The sequence below is a fragment of the Nyctibius grandis genome, chromosome 1 (genome assembly GCF_013368605.1).
Source record: "Nyctibius grandis isolate bNycGra1 chromosome 1, bNycGra1.pri, whole genome shotgun sequence".
NCBI lineage: Eukaryota > Metazoa > Chordata > Aves > Nyctibiiformes > Nyctibiidae > Nyctibius > Nyctibius grandis.
Genome location: NC_090658.1, coordinates 75,010,734 through 75,027,617, shown reverse-complemented (window position 1 = coordinate 75,027,617; position 16,884 = coordinate 75,010,734). Strand labels below are relative to the sequence as shown.

The 16,884-nt window shown below is 39.6% G+C and overlaps 1 protein-coding gene across 1 annotated transcript in view; it reads right to left on the bottom strand.

Moving 5' to 3' along the window:
- The window catches only part of ROS1 (ROS proto-oncogene 1, receptor tyrosine kinase), an 84,267-nt gene that overhangs the window by 19,975 nt on the left and 47,408 nt on the right, over window positions 1-16,884 (bottom strand). Inside the window, exons 30-42 of the mRNA XM_068405805.1 lie at window positions 15,191-15,423; window positions 12,314-12,490; window positions 11,109-11,283; window positions 10,513-10,630; window positions 8,244-8,431; window positions 7,513-7,605; window positions 6,837-6,972; window positions 6,265-6,427; window positions 5,924-5,988; window positions 3,138-3,267; window positions 2,000-2,097; window positions 1,326-1,529; window positions 58-192 (exon numbers count right to left, since the gene is read on the bottom strand). Coding sequence (XP_068261906.1) covers window positions 58-192; window positions 1,326-1,529; window positions 2,000-2,097; window positions 3,138-3,267; window positions 5,924-5,988; window positions 6,265-6,427; window positions 6,837-6,972; window positions 7,513-7,605; window positions 8,244-8,431; window positions 10,513-10,630; window positions 11,109-11,283; window positions 12,314-12,490; window positions 15,191-15,423 — 1,915 coding nt within the window. The remainder of the gene's footprint in view (window positions 1-57; window positions 193-1,325; window positions 1,530-1,999; window positions 2,098-3,137; window positions 3,268-5,923; window positions 5,989-6,264; window positions 6,428-6,836; window positions 6,973-7,512; window positions 7,606-8,243; window positions 8,432-10,512; window positions 10,631-11,108; window positions 11,284-12,313; window positions 12,491-15,190; window positions 15,424-16,884) is intronic.

The following is a 16,884-nucleotide window of genomic DNA, read 5'->3' as shown; positions in this document are numbered from 1 at the left end:
AATAAACCTCTTGCTTCTTATTAATATTATCAACAATATTTAAACAAACTAACTTACAGATCATCAGGACAATTGTTTGGAGATTCCAGTCTTCCTCCTGATCGTACATGGTGTAAAACTTCTGTATTGGAGAAACCTGGATATGGCTGTTGACCCAAAGTTAATATTTCCCACACTAAGATTCCAAAAGCCCTAAGAAACACCAACAAAAAAATTTAATTACCATAGTGATCATGAACAATCTCCCTATCAAGAGTTAAAACGTTTCTAACCTATGAATAAGACTCAATTACAAAAATTAGGAGTAAGAAGTTTTATTTTTTTTGTGAAACAATTCATACATCCTTAAGCTAGCCTCTGGAATAGCTAAAATAAATGTGTAGAACTGACCTGCTTTCCCAGACTCACTGAGATGCAGCTTAGAAGATATTGAGTGCCCACAGCTTCCCTGGGCACCACTTTCTGGTTGAACATGTCCTCACTTAAACAAGTGTTTAGAAATCTCTAGAGGTGTCATTGGAAATGGAGAGAGACAAGTTCTTTTAAGCACCACTCACAAAGCAATCAGCACCCCATTTGGTTTGGCACAGAGCACTAAATGGCTTGCTTAAATAAACGTAAGAGTGTCAGTCAAATGGATGGGCTGCAGGGGTTGAGGACTTGCACAGGACTGGTGGGCTGTAGCCTTCCATGAGTACCCATGGCTACCTATATCTAAACTTGTGTGAATCTCCGGTTTAATGGATCTGGTTTGGTTTGTTTTCTTCCGTGCCTCCTGACAGTGGGTCTCTGCTTTTTCACCATAAACTCAAACCCACCCAGATACACACTTTAAGTAAGTCTGCACAGCAAAGTACTATGACCTTCCCCTGATGATGCTGAGAAATTCAGGCTTCAAAATAAAGAAGTCACCAGAAGAGAGTGAAACGGTAAGGGGAAAGTGTTTGGATGTAGGAAGGAAATGCCAATTAACGTAATGGAAAACAAAATGGAACAGGATGCAGGTAGTCAAATCACTGCCCGATCAAGCAAAAACCACATTGTGAGCCTAGTACAAAATTGTTTGATTGAGTGGCACTAGTTCTTTCCAGCCAGAATCCAAAGCTAGAGCTCAAAGCATTAAGAAATATATCCATGCAGGTACTGTCGTGGTGTCAAACTTTTCATTAGCTCATGAGAATATTGCTTAGGAAGAAATCTGCCTTAGCCTAAAAATTATTAGAGATGGCAATAGACAACCTTATCATTGCTCCCGTAAACCAGTATTTTCTTGCTGTGGGATTTAGTATGATTATTCCCACAACTGTGTGGCTGCTATAACTCACCAGACATCAGAGCAATTTGTAAAGACACCATCAATGAGGCTTTCAGGAGCCATCCATCTGACAGGGAGCAGGCCTTCTCCTCTTTTCCTGTAATAATCATTTTTATAGATATCTCTGGCAAGTCCAAAATCACCAATCTTTACTACTCGGGAGGAACTCTCATATTCCTTCTCAGACACAAGGCAGTTGCGAGCAGCCAGGTCCCTGATTTGTAAGGCAGAAACAAGAGGATGGAATTAGCATTGCAGAATAACTCTGTTCAGAAGGGAGCTCTGGAGGTCAACCCCCTCTTCAGAGCAGTGCCAACCTCGAGATCGGATCAAGTGGCTTAGGCCCTCATCCAGTTAAGTTTTGCGTATCTTCAAGACTGGGGATGACACAGCCCCACTGGACAACCTGTTCCAGTGATTCATCCTGCACATCGTGAACAATATTATCTTATATCCCTTGCTGTAACTTGTGCCTATTGCTTCTCATCTTTTCCCTGTGCACCTCTGAGAAAAGTCTGGCTCTGTGTCCTCTATAGCTGCCCATTAGGCAACTGAAGACAGTAAATGGATGTATCCACTTTCCCTTCTTTTTGTTGCACGGGATATGTGCCTAGGGTGCAAGTAAGATAATTAGTCCCTATCTTGTGGATAAACCTTGGAAGACTAAGGAAATAAGTTCTGTACCTGTGTATAAAATGCATTTTCTCTAAATAGACACAGCCTTTGCAAATATCCAAACATATATCCAAGAGGTCAATCACTGTCAGTAAGGGACTCTGGAGCTACAAGAAACAAAAACAGAAGTTAGCCATGTCTTCCAGCTTTACAAATGCAGAATGACAACTTCCCTATGCAAAGACAGTATTGTTTCCTCATTTGAAATGTATAGGATTTTTCCAAAACATGCAAAGCACAGGTGCAAAATCTCTGTATGTCAATACAGCGAATGCTAATTACCAGCAGGGTAAACTGCCAAATCGCTGCACTGCAAGGTGGGTGAACACATCCTGTTCTTTGATTTGAAGCTAAGAATATCCTAGGATCTTCAGAATGGTTTCTTTGCTACAGTGGAAGAACTGGGACCCTGAAAATTTCCTCCTACTATCAGATCAGGTTTGCTTGCTGCTGTATTAGTCAGTATAGTATATTATTCTAGTAGAATACATGTATATACATTTCAGTAGAATTCAATACTGACTCTGGGTTTGATTTGAACACGTAAATGAACTAGGCAATTGCCATAATGCTATAAAATTTCAGTGTCAAGTCCTTTTGACCTACAATCCTGTCATCCATATTCTTAACCTGCTTTCTAACTATGGAAAAAATTCGCTTAATTAGATATTTATTCTTTATTCTTTTCTCCTCTTTTCTTCTAAAGAATTTGAGGATACAGGCACAGGAAGAGTATTTTCTTATATGCCTAGCACAGGACTATGCCTAGCATAGTAATGATATTGCTGCTATTCAAAGACACACACTCCCCTCCATGAGGCCTAATAGGCCAGATACATGACCACCATTATTTATCGTCACTTTTTCAAAGGACTGTTCATGGTATTCATAGAGAGAAACTCAGCAGACATCTCACAACCGAAAACACAATTGTGGTCAGTGGTCTAATGACATTCAGTCTTCACAGTAACTCCAAATGCAAGGTCAGCTCTTGACATTGAGGTCCTAGGGCATTAGCAAAAAGCCAGGTCATACCTTGCAGGTACAGAAACAGCTGGACATCAGTATGGCCTTTGAGGAAGGGAAAAACTGAGAAACTCTGGCCATTTACAGGTTAAAAATATGAGTCTTATGGTCTTTACCCTACCTTTTGCTTCCTGGCTCCTCGTAAATAGCTAAGTAGATCCCCTCCTTCCATCAGCTCCAGTATAAGGTATTGAGGTTCATTTAATAGGCACACGCCAAGTAACTTCAGAATGTGGGGGTGATCAAATTTACTACAGAGGAGGAAACAACTGTAAGATTACATATGAGAAATCCAGCTGGTTGATAGCTAATAAAGTGCATATAGCTGCAAGCAATGAATGAGCAGTTCAGCTTTTACAGTCCTGTCTCCAACAACAACACGATTTAGTAACTCACAGTGCCTGGATTTGCTCAGTCATGGGGAGAGTTCTGGGACATCCTTTCAAAACACAGGCTTACACTGTACTTTGATGGGCACTCTAATGCATGCGTGCGTATTGAAAGCACACTTCATCATATTTCCAGGAAGCAAAGAAAGGTAGCCAAATGGCAATCTCATCTAGGAATAACATGAATTGCCACCTGTGCATTAAAGTTATCTATATCATTTTATAGAGTACTTTTACTACTAAATTCAAGTACAAATGCTGATTCATATAAATGCACAGAGAAAGGTAAAAGCACAAGGTGCAACACATTATTTTGACAATTCAGAGAAGACCTGTTTCTCACAGAACATTTTCAACAGAGACAAAATATGCATGAAGAATACTTGCAGGTATGATAGTAATTGCCTGTGTGTGTCCAAAAAGATAGGGATTACCATAGAGCAATCAGCACTCTTCAAAGAATGAAGAGTATTTATTGTCTCTGTCAGTACCCATGATTTTACAACCACATTTCTCATGTTAGAAAATGGTTTTCCCTTTGCCCTGCTGTGTGAAAGGACTTGCACCAGCAGTCAGAGAAACTTTACTATTGTGGAAACTGGTAGTGTTCAAAGTGCTGTCAAATGCACCAATGTAAACAAACAAACAAAACAGAGGGACATTTTTCCTTCTAATCTCTTTCAATTCACATAATCTTAGGTGTGGGCAAAGATTCTAGCAAAAAGTGTGATTTTGAGTTTGACAGTTCCCCCCGGCCCCCAGCACATACCTCTCAATCAGACAAACTTCAGCACTCTAAAGAACAAAAAGAGAAGGAGCACCTGGCACGCACTTTATGGCTCGCACAGCCCCTTCTCCACTGAGATGTCATTCCTCACTTCCCAAGTGATGGGATACACCCAAGAATTTGCTACATATATTTGTACACAAATGACTCACCAAAACCCAATATCAAATGACTTTTTGAAATACAGGCAACTCAATTTTCCCACTTCTGCATAACAATAATAGAAGAAACAAATAGTCCTTGCTTAACTGGGACAGTATGCGTAACACTACAATCCAAATTTTAATAAACATCTAAAAAGGTAAGCAAAATAAAAGTTGCATTTAACTATCTAACATCAAGTTTTGTAAACAATCAGGTCCACTTATTTTTCCTTTCTGCCCTTGGTTTCATTTCTGAGACTTTAAAGATGAACATCAAGAAAAACCATTAAGCCCTCCACGAGGGAACTAAATCATTCTTTTTTCACATTAAAAAGCATATAAAGATTTAAAGCATATAAAACATGCCAAATTTTTTATTATTGTTTAATTACTACTGGGAATATATAATAGTTAAACTTTTCAATTCTCTTTGTTTCTATGTCTCATTGTATTGGTGTACATATGGGTGCACATCAGTGTTTATATTTAAACGTAATAATTTCCAATTATATATTTTTCCAGGATTTCTGGTTTTGGATTATTAGCTACAAAAAGAAAGCAGAATTGAGGAAGCTTCGGAGACTTTAACTATGGGTACATATCATTTCCATACTACACAGAAAAGGGACCTTAACTGGGTTTATGACTGCCAGGTAGACTGAAGATAGATTGTAGGAAGTTTACACACAACACTTACTATTTGTCATGAATTTACACTTTAATGACATGGTTGCATTTTGGTTTTCACAAGCCTCTTACCTCATTCAATGTGCAGTGTCTGGAAGAAGTTAGGTAAAAAATGCAAGATATTCTTTTAAAAATATGTAAACACAAAAAAAAAGAATGCTGTGAAAACCAACTTCGAATTTAATGACACTATCTTTTCTGTACAGGATATAAAATCCTTCATTTTTCAAAAGATGCTTCTAATTTTGCACTCCTGAAATGAAAGTTAGAGAAGTGCAGAAGAGCATCTGAAAATGACACTACCCTCTCAGTCTTATGTTACCAGCTGAAAATTTCAGCTGAACTTCTACTTGTTTCTGTGGAGACTCTGGAAAACCAGATTTCTAGCTGACACACAAACCTTTCTGTGTGAAATTCTTTCACTGGTGACATACATTATTTTTTTAAGTCTACCTCAACAGAAGAGGTATGTGGCAGCCTCTAGTGGTAAGTATACACATTTTTAAAAAACAATTTTCACAGTAAATTGAAACTTCAAGGCACCAGCTTATTTGATGTGTTTATTTTGGTAAAATGGGATTAGCCAAATGTTACCCAATTGCCTTTAACAACTAACTTAGTTTTAGGGGAGAAAAGACACTGAAATACGTCAGTTCAAACCCCAATAAATCCATGATATGAGCATACTGAACTTGCAGTCTGTATCTTAAATTTTGTTAATCAGTTTTATAGCTTTATTTTCATAAGATTCATCAGTAGTCATTGAATTTTTTATTAGAAACACCACAAAAATGCCACAGTAATATGTTTAGAGGAAAGTGTTGCTTTCATTCCTCTTGAAGGCCACCACCCTCATATGATACTGGCTTCGAAGGGTGCCCAGTGGCAAAGCTGTCCCTACCTCATTAAGTGTGCCTCCTTCAAGAATTCACTCTTCTCATGGTCTGTCGCACCCTTCTTCAAAGTCTACTCAACAGAAAACAAAAGCGTAATAACACTTAGGTCACCACCACCATTATCATGTAGCACTTGAGTAAAGCAATCAGACATAGACATGGCCTTACATACACATTACTTTCCAGTAATCATTACAAGGAGATAGGCTCAGCTTTAAGTGACTTGCAAGAAATACTGCAAGGAAATACCCAAATCCATCAACACCTGTTTCTGTGGTATAAACTCCAAGCCAAATTGCTCTGCCCATCCCATTCTGTTGCCAGAGAAATACACAGCTGCGATTACCTTGACTGCTACTTTGGATTCTCCACTTCCATCTGCATGGATATCTACTGCAGTCCCTTCATACACCTCTCCAAATGCTCCGCTTCCTAACAATTTGTGTAAGTTCAGTTTGTCCCGAGGGAAAGCTGGCAATGATTCAATCTCTGCTTGAGAAGGAAGAATGCTACAAAACAGCAATACTAGTCACTTGTTAATACTTAAGAATATTTGAAATGTTATTAAAATTCTTCCTCAAATGAATCTGGTACTATTCGTCTCATCAGGTACATTTAAGGGGAGCTCAGGTGAAGCCTGGATGTTTTGGAAGCTGTTGGAAAACACCAAGTCTTCTTCCTTCCCTGTGCACTTTTGTTTCTTGCCAATGTGAGCATTCAGGGTGGGCTAGAGGCAATTCAGGCCAGGGTGCACACCAGGGAGCCAACATGGTAGGGTGTGCTTCAGAGCAGACCTGCCCTGCAGTGCCGATGCAGCCCTTAACTCCACCTTGAGGTGTCAGGGATGAGTGCACTGATGTTCAGGGAAGCCCTCTTAGATGTTTTTGTCCTGAAAATACATTTGCTCCAAGGACATACCTGACAGCATAACAGGCATTGGATAGTCCCACTGTCTCAGCCATCCCCCTGAGTTGAGCTAATTCTTTATCTTCCTTGATAAACACTATCTGTCCATGCAAAGCCTGTTTTCTGGATTTCCGTCTTTGGTGCCATACTGGAACACATAAGCAGACCGTCAGATATTTCACTCTGAGAGCATCCCCGTGTGCAAGTAGGCTGAAAGGCTACATTTTTATTCTATTCAACATGATCCCCCAGCAGCTCATGTAAGCAAGATATTTCCATCCGACCACCATCTTTTTCCCACAAAACACAGACAACTGCTCCTTGAGCTGAGAAATCAGTCAAGCATCCACTTCCATATGTGGCAAGACCCAAGCCCAAAGGTACAAGTTTTTATAAGGATACACAGGAACATCAGAGTTCCTTCAGCATTCATGTGCTCTCCCTGCAGGGAATCAACAGCAAGAAATGCCTGAGGATGAAGTGAATTGGCATCCTGTCCTTGATACTGAAAACATAACCAGCCATCTCTAGGGCCTCAAAGGATGGGAATATACAAATTCCTGCTGGTCCCACCCTGGCGATTGTTCAGAACCTCCCTAAAACTGGAGGCCGATCATCTCCCACCCTCTGAAATGCTTTTTACTGAGGCCTGGTGAACCAAGGATATGAAAATAATTGAGCCACATACCAAAACCAAATAGCATGACCACAGTCAAGCCCAGCACAACAACTCCGATCACAGCAGTAATGGTAATGATGGTATCTGGGGAGATCATAGTATCTGTTAAATAGAGGGGGAAAATTGGTTAATGATTCTGTACACAAACCATATCAGTCCTACGGGACTGAACAAACCTGAGAGAACCCTTGAGCTGCCTGCTCTGTAAATGTTTTCCTCTGTACAAAGCTCTCTTGTAGGCTGTATGTGGATGTCTACATTTGGTCAGACTAATCCTCCTCCCCCAGCTCTGGGCCATTTCTGTGGTGATGACCTACTGTATACATGGAAAGAGAAAATGATGAACTGTTTGACCACTCAAGGTGACATTTTCAAAAACACCCACAGAGTGTAGGTCTAACGTTCTGGCTGAAGGCAAGAAGTAATCTTCTCATCCCTACCAAGTGTGGGAGCTTGCCTTTATTTCAAGAATCATACCGTAATGCAGAGTACAGGGCCACAGAGACAAACTGGTATAAATGAGCAGAAGCAAATTTCAGGCCCACTGTTTGTGCAAAAGAGCCTGGATGAGCATTAGCAGCTGGGATCAACATATAAATGTCACCACTTATTACCTCTCAGACACATTACTTTACCTGTGCAGCAACATAATTTTTAAAATAACAGGTCTCTCTTCATAAATTGGTATGATTATTCTGAATAAAAACTTGATTAACAGAGTAAGAAAGTACAGGACATACCTTCACCCAAAATTATATCCTTGCTTGTGTCACTGTATTCACCAAGTCCCAGCACATTTGCAGCTGCTGCTCTAAACTGGAAAGTTCCTTCTAAGTTGTTGGCCTTCCATGTGCAAATACTGGCACAGGAACCATTGTAAACCACCTTCCACAAGGATTTCACTTTGCTGGTGTTGTCAGACTGCTTCCTGCAACAGGCACAGCGAAATAACACAGGTATGTCATTAGAGCAATGAGGGCTGTTTACTGCTTCCCCTCCCCGTTCTTCACTTCAGTTCCATGGCCTTCACAACATCTCTCTGCCTGCAGGAAAGCTCAAACTGGTCGTGGGCTTTTGGCTACAGAGCAGAAAATTGTACCATGCCATTTCAGCAATGCTAGGAATCACACATCTTTAGCTTGGCATTGGAAATGAAATGCTAGAACGTTTTAGGCATAAAAAGCTTCAGCGCTCTTTCACCTGCTTCAGTAGTGTACACCTCACAGCCAAGATTTCAAAACCTCCTTATTTAGCTTTCAGAAAAAAATAAACATTTATTTTTGTGTCCTGTTAGAGGTTTTGCTTTCCTCAGCCCAGAGTAATTCAGTGGCTCTTGTGCATCAGGTTTCACAAGCTAAACAGGAAGCAAGTCATTGGCAGTGAAGACACAATTCTTTAGCTAGCCAGTTTCCCATAGTATCTGCTGACTGCTGGGTGTGTTTCTTCCTTTCCCCATTGGACTGAGATTGATTGCTCACAGTAAATTCAGAGATCATTATTCACCAACCAAAAGAAGACCATGTATTTAAACTTGAGAGGCCATATCTGAAATACCATTTTGTGTCACACAAGACTGTAATATGTGCTATGAAATGACCTTCATGAGCACATCAATGATTCTCCCAACACACTTTAATGCAGAAAAAAAGGTCAAACACTTCTAAACCAGAAAGACATGGGAAAACTGTATGTTCATGTCCTTGGTGTGTACACATCCCTACCAGAGCTGTATGAAAAACAGGGGTTATTTCAAAGGACTATGCAAGTATTTTCTGAAATACTATGCAACTGACTATTTTTCTACCTGGTGTAAAAGGACCACGAGGCTAAAAGTGAAATTCAGTCAAAAACATCAGTGTGTGCACATTCAAATTGAAGGAGAAAAGCTTATTTCATTAAACTAAAAAAAAAAAAACCCTCAGTGATGCATTATGATTCCACAGGTGAATAAGATGCTAGAGCCATGGCGGTTAAAGCACAATCCTGACACAAGCCAAGGGACTGTCCTTTCTTTACCCACCCACAACAAGCCAGGTACAAACTAGCTGTTGGCATATCAGAATTATTGTGGTCTCATAGCATGCAGGTCAGTGCTGCTGTACATTCTCAGAACTGTATGGAGGAAGCTTACAGCACCAGGAAAATATGTCTGGGTGAAAACTTATATAGGTAAAGTATGCCTGGCTCCACAGCGCTGTCAGTCCTCAGCTTACATAAGCACTGAGTTAACTGAGGAAAAAGAAGTAACAGCTGAGTTTAAAAAATTACTTCCCTCCGTCACTCCTGATTTGAAACAGTGTCATAGGAATATCTCAGAAGGTGGACCCTCCTTAGTTTTAAATAATGCATTAATTAAGCCTTTTACTTACTGCCTTAACCAGACCCCTCCAAAGTCATGGTCAAAAAATTAGAAGTTTCAAAGTTACTACCCACAGCAATATACTCTAACCTATCCATTCAGCTCTTCCAATGCAGGTGCAGGAATAAGGGTTAATTGGCACTCTATAGATGCCTAATGAGTGTGACATGTATAGTCCAGGCAATCTGTATTTGATGACAAAGCACTTTAAAAATTATCTAGTCATCCCATGTTCATGGGAATACCTCATGATTCTTTCTGGTGACTTTATAATGCCTGTCCATGAGTCCTCTGGACACTAAAATATTTCTACATATATTTTAGCTGAAAATACATACTAAACACTTGAAATCTGTGATTTGAAAATACCTCCAAATCGTCTTCTAATTCGCCAACATATATCCAAATATGTCCCTGTATTTCAGGGTTGGTTTGGAAATATTGTTAGTGTATATTTTCTTCTAAGTTTTCCAGGAATTTCTGGAAATGATGGCTACTTAGTTTACCTGAGAAAGAGATCCCATGAGAAGGGCCATTTGTGTCATTGATATTTCACTTTTCCCATCAGCGCCAAACTGAAAGCCCTCGCACACACACAGATTTGTTCTGGGCTGCTCCCTACCAGAAGAGTGCCTGCACATGTAGCTTACCTGCTTTCTAAGATGTAGTAGGTCAGGTTGCTTCCATTATCATCAGCCTTTTCCCACTGTACAGAGTTTTTAGTATCTTCTGCTCTTTTTGGAACTCCTGGCTTACTGGGAACACCAGCTTTGGCCAAACAGGGGGAAGAAACAGAACCCTTTAAAAAGTGTTTATAGAGAGACAAAGGGCTAATGGACAAAGAGCAAAATTTATATGTGCACATGGGTGTTTAGACATACAAAAGGACTGATGATCTAGATCAATAATCCCCATGCAGAATTAATCTTTGACCTTCTCTTTGTGAGGGACAGTTTTCAAAATTTTCATTCACATGCAGCCTTTCATCAGTAGTTATGAGTTCACATGAGGCATTTCATTTCAGTTTCCCTCACTCTTTTCCTCTGTTCCACTTGGAAGTGAACCTCATTTCTTTCCTCCTATTGCTTTTGCAGATATGGTGCTGTGTTATTTACCTTTCAAACACACACAGCTATTGGATCTCAGTATAAGAACATTGCCTGCTAAACTTTACGAAATATTTTGTTTGATTATCCATGTCCTTAAAACTGTTTTAAAATCTCGTTATCCTACAATAAGTGCTTACCTGTAGTTTTAAAGCTTGTTGAAGAGGAAGTGCTTTTCACTCCTGTAACATAAACTACTGTTACTCTTACAAAGTAGTTGGTTGAAGGACGAGTTCCTGTGAGATTGCATGTGTAAACAAGATCTGCTGCGCACGTAGTGCTTGCAGGAGAAAACCAGTCACTTTTTGTTTGCCACTAGAAAAATAAAATATCATTGTGGTCAACTTTCTTGCTCTGCTGAAAATGTGTCACAGTTCTATTCCTGGGTAGATCACCTACTTTGCCACCTTCTATTATCGTAGGGGAGAGATTATGCACGTGCTGTTTCAATCATGGGACTTTGTCCTCTTAGACACCAAGGACACAAACCCTAGTTTTTTCCTTTGTTTTCAGGAGACCTATAAGTCTTGGCAGCCACAAAGTATAAGAGATTAAGTGACCACTTTGCACAGCCAAAAGGAGCCTTCCCCTTGCTTATCTCTGTGTGGCTTGTATGTCTGGATCATTGTGGCATGCCCATGAGTTCAACTTGCCATGATGCAATTGAACAGAGGTGGTTTAGTGGAATCGTGCTATGATATTTATTTTAGGGCAGATGGTAAACGTCTGGTGTAGACCTAATAAATCCGATTATCTATATTAAGGAATCTATGTGAGCCAGTCTAGCATATGACAGTGGACATATGTCCAGTGGTACAGACATTAAAACCTTCAGCTTCCATCCATGCTGCTGTCACTGCAGCGCTTACTTCTGCAGTCTGCACTACTGGACCCATTTTTCTCTCTGGCATTTTCTCCTAACCTCTATCACAGGAAAATAAAATTTGGATACTAGGTTGTAGCTGATATTTAATGCTGGAAACCTCTTTCTTTTTTTTCTTGTGCAGAGTAGACATAGGATTTGTAGCTACAAGCCAGGTTGAGGGAGGACAGTGAGGGAAGAGGGAGAGGACTCTACTGAAACAGGAGACCCTAGAGGAATTTTGGTGGGGTCATCCAGGATGTCCTTTGGCACTATGGAGTATTAGATGTTGCAGCTGCACTCCCCCTTGTTCCTGGCAAACCCTGCCTCCATCCTGCCCCTTCTGAGCCACTAAGACTGATGTCACCATGCCCAAATTAACCACTGAGACTCTTCATATATATCCTGCCACCCTGTCCTGCTCCCCAGGACAGAGTGGGTTAAATTTGCTCTGATCTGGAAAAAAATAAGGGGTATTTTTACCTTACACAACTCAAACCAGAAGCTGGTTTCATTGACTTGAAGAGGAGCTCTCCATTCTAGCTGCAAACTGGTATTTCTGGGAACTATGTTGACAGGTGCAGGTGGAGTCTCAAAAGTTTTTGCAATAACTGGGACACTTTCAGAAAACCAGTTCTCATCAGGATGAAAAGCAAGAACCTGGTAAAGAAGTGGATCAACTGTACAGTACCAGACCATTTGGAAAGGTGGCTTTAGCAACTCTGAGTGTTTGGAAGACTAGCTGTTTTCAAACAAGACAATATTCAGGCAATATAGATATAGGTGTAGAAAGATTTTGAGCCTCATAGCTGCAGCATTATATGTCTTCAGGCTGGAATTTCATGGCCTAGAGTCCCCTTCCTCAGAGACTCTTCTTAGTTTCTCATTTCATCTGTCTACTAAGACTCTTCTCTTTCTAGACCTTTCTGAAATGCCATAATCTCTTACACAGGCATGCAGATGTCACATCACATGCTGGGCAGGGTTTTAGAGTCACAAAAACACAAGATGAAGAGGTTCCTTAGCACACTGCCTTCCACTAAGCCACGGTCAAATATGACTGTGTTTGGGTATGCATACTTACATACATACATATAGGTGTACAGGTATATGTGTATATATGTATTCCCCATTATACCATCCAAATCATTAACAAAAGCACAAAATCAAATTAAGGCCAGAAGAGATCCCCTCCAGCCATCAGCTGAATGTTCTCCCTGACCATGCATGAACTGTGAAAACCACGTTCCGACTGTATTTGTGATGCACCCAGTGGGCATTCTGCAGACAACATGTTTACTTAGTTGCTTTTGAAAATGTCACTCTGGTGATAGACCTGCTGTCCAGATACATCATTTATTGTTTTCCTTTTAACCCTTCATCTGTAAAGGGAGAAGCAGTGTGTTTTGTTCTTACAAATCCACACTGGACATTTTTATTCCTCTGTTATCCTCTAGATGCTTGTACACCAACTGTTCACCATTTTGTCCTAATATAGTCCTAATAATACCTATATATGTCCTAATATAGTCCTAGTAAAACTGTGTATGTCCTTAAAACAACTTCAGGTACTGAAGTTACAAAAAGTGGCCTATAATTTCCTTTTTGAAGCTGTGTGACCTTTTTCTTTTGCTAGATCTATTGAACTTCCTCTCTTCCAAAAGTTACAGAAGATAATCATGAACATTCACAGACTGTTTTTAACCATCTGCTTATGTAGTTTAAGGCCATTAAATGCTGCTCACTTAAATACATATAACCTACATAAATATTCTTTAACCTGATCTTTCCTTCTCCTGATCTGTTGTGCTACCATTGGCTTCATGCTGTTGTGTTAAATGTCTAGTCACAGGTCTTCTGTTCCTAAAAACTGAACAAAAAAAGTACTAGATACTGAAATCTATTCCTCCTTTTGTCTTCCTCTTCAGCATACTAACAGAGCCTTCCCAACTGCCTTTTTAGTCCTTGCTACTTTGAACTCCTTTGGTTCCTCCATCTTCTTGATTTTATCTCCACGTTAAGTTATTATTTTCTGCTCATTCTTACAGCAGTGACACACGTGCTCAGGCATGTAATACTTCCATTACTTCAGGATGGTGCTCCCCCTGCCGTGTCTGTCCAAAAAGCCTTGCTGCCTGAGTCTGACAGCAGGGGTGGCAGGGAGGCTGATGTGTCTGCCCCTCAATTCTCACCGTTCATAGCCCAGCATAACTACAAAGGCCACCAAAGTTTTCATGCAATGCTGATGTGGGAGTCCATGTGAACTGCAGCAGCTGATAGATGGATATCCCATTCTGCTGTTTCTGCTAGCTAGCCTGGGGCTGGCCTATTATTATATTTCCTATCTTCCTCTGTCTATGACTTGCCTGGACAGTGGAAGAAACTATCTCTTTTATTGCACTGACAGCATCATATTTAAATGAAATCCAAAATCAGAGGGTTTGAAACCACCCTTCAATATTCTTGTCTACAGAAATTGTCTTCAAAAGCAACCAAATAGCTAAGCCCCTACTTGCATTTTTAAGTCATTGTTAGTCTTCTGTATTTGTTAAAGAGTCAATATTGATATATTGTTTTTGTTGTGAAGTTTGCATGCATATTTTATAATATACTTTTATAAAAAATGTGACTGCTGCAAGACAGAATCAGTCAACTATTAATTCAGTCATCACCTATATCTCTATGGATATATCAGATACTTTTTGGTTTATTGGACTAAGAAAAAAACAAATTTTTTTGCTAAAAGAAAAGTTATATATTAAAGGAAAAGCAGCAATTGGCAAAATGGCTGAGTCTGCTCTTGATATAGCACATAGAGGTTTCTCCTTCATGGAAGTTTCAGGTATGTTGATTTCCTGAGAAAAGCCTTTATCTTTTGGCCATGACCCATTTGCACTCACAAGCCCTGTTTATTGCACGACACCTAGTCCTTCACAGGCAGGTCATAGTTCCAGACATCCCCCTTTGAGAACAGAGGTTACCCGTCACTTGATCCTCTCTTAGCATGTTGCATGAAATATCAGGGCAGTAACAGCAGGATTGCAGCAGAAACTCTATTTACTTTTGAGATCTGTGATGTGCTCCCCAATAGAAAAGATCTCAGTTCGAAGGATGTAATCTGAACAACCTATGTAGGAATAAACTGTGATGTTTAATTTTTCTTATATAAAGGAAATTATTATATATTAATTTAAAATTTTGATATAAATTTTATATGATTTTCCTTGTATAATAAAGGACTGAGAGAAGTCTGTCAAGTTTTGAACTCATATTTTCAAAACACACATATAGCATTAGAGAAGAACAGCCTAACGATTTGCAAGTTAGTGAACAAACAGGTAAAGCTGCCTGTAATTATACCTGGAATAAATTGTTTGTTCTGGATTGGAGCCCACTGACAGACCAGGCAAGTGTCCCATTTGGAAATTCACTTTTTCGCAAGGGTGTAGCTGGGACGGGAGGTAATAAATTAACAGAGATTTGATAGCGGATGGATTCTAGAGGTCCATTCGGCTTCAAAGGTTCACTCCAAGATATGTGGATGGTGGTGTCAGACAAAACCACTGTCTTAATGGAATCAACTGCCTCTGGTACTGAAACAGAAAGAAAAATTAATCTCCTTTTAGGTACAGCTCTCAAAGGTTTGTTTGTTTGTTTGTTTTATTATTAGAGAATTAAAGAAATGTCACTGAGGAAAGAAAAAAAAGGTTGTAGGCATATGAATGTAATCCATTTACAGGGCTGACACTCTACAGATGTAAAACTCATATTCTTGTACACTCAGTCAGCTGCAAACAAGTTCAAAATATTTTCAGGGACTTTTTTAGTACCTCCTTGGCTATCCTACCATGCAAGCAGACAAAAAGAACCCCAGCTGCTGTCCTATACTTCTACATTTATAGTCACATCACCGAGTTCCTGCTCTCTCTTAGTTTCCTAACCAGGGTCTCAGATGTGATTTTAGTATGATGCTTACTTGGATATGCACTAGAAAAAGTACTCATGCACTATTCTAATTGGAAAGTCTTTTCCTGAGCAGGAAAGTCTGAAGGAAGAAAACACAGAACTCAGCATTGTTTGCCATCATTTACAATTTTGCTCAGAAATATGTGTTCTGGCTGAGCTGTGTAAGCAAGAAACTGGGTTGCTGGTCTGATGTCCATGCCAGCTGGTTACTCACTAATTGTTTTGGAAAAATCACCCCTTCCTTTGAAGCTTTGAGATCACAGACTCTGAAATGGTATGTGGCATGCCCCAGCTCTGCATTAAAAATTCTTTTTTCTTATTGAGCTGTCCAGATAGGTAAAAAGTTAACAAGTCATTACACTATCTATCTTCCCAACATATTAGAACGATGAGTACATATGCTATAATTTACGCCCTAGTAGCAAGACTGCAGATTATTTAAGTGAAATGTGCAGAAGCTAGACTAGTAAAGACGACAAACTTCTCATTTCAGTAGTTAAAACATATATGGAGTAAGAGTGACACTCTGTGGCAAAAGCAATGCATTAATTTTTCCAAGTTGTCTTCCTTTTTTTCATTCCCTCTGTCTTGCTATTTGTTGGAAAGTACAGATTAATCCAAGCTTCTTTCGTTTCATTACAGAACTGAGGGAAAGACAGAGGGAATTCACACAGCTTCAGAGGTGTGAAATAGTGTACGCACTTCAAGAGGCTCTGGCAGCATCTGATTACAATTTAAACTAGCAGTTACATTCATGAAATTGAGAACTTAAGTAAGTGCCAGGACATATACATTCTGTTTATAGACAGTTGGAAATTTTTCAACAAATTGTGAAAAGCTCTGAATGGTGATACAAATACATATTAAAAAAGATCAGGGTTTGGGGACTGGCATGTTTTTTTCATTTTTTTGTGCTGTTTCTTTTTTTGTCTAGGACTTTACTTTGATCCCGATGTTTTGTTTGCCCCAACTAGAGAAGCCCATTCTGAGTTTCATGTTTCATTTTAACTTGAGACTGAAAAATGCCATTTCAGTGGAGCAACCCAGTCTCCCATTTCATATGCTACCTTTATATTTTGCCACTGAAA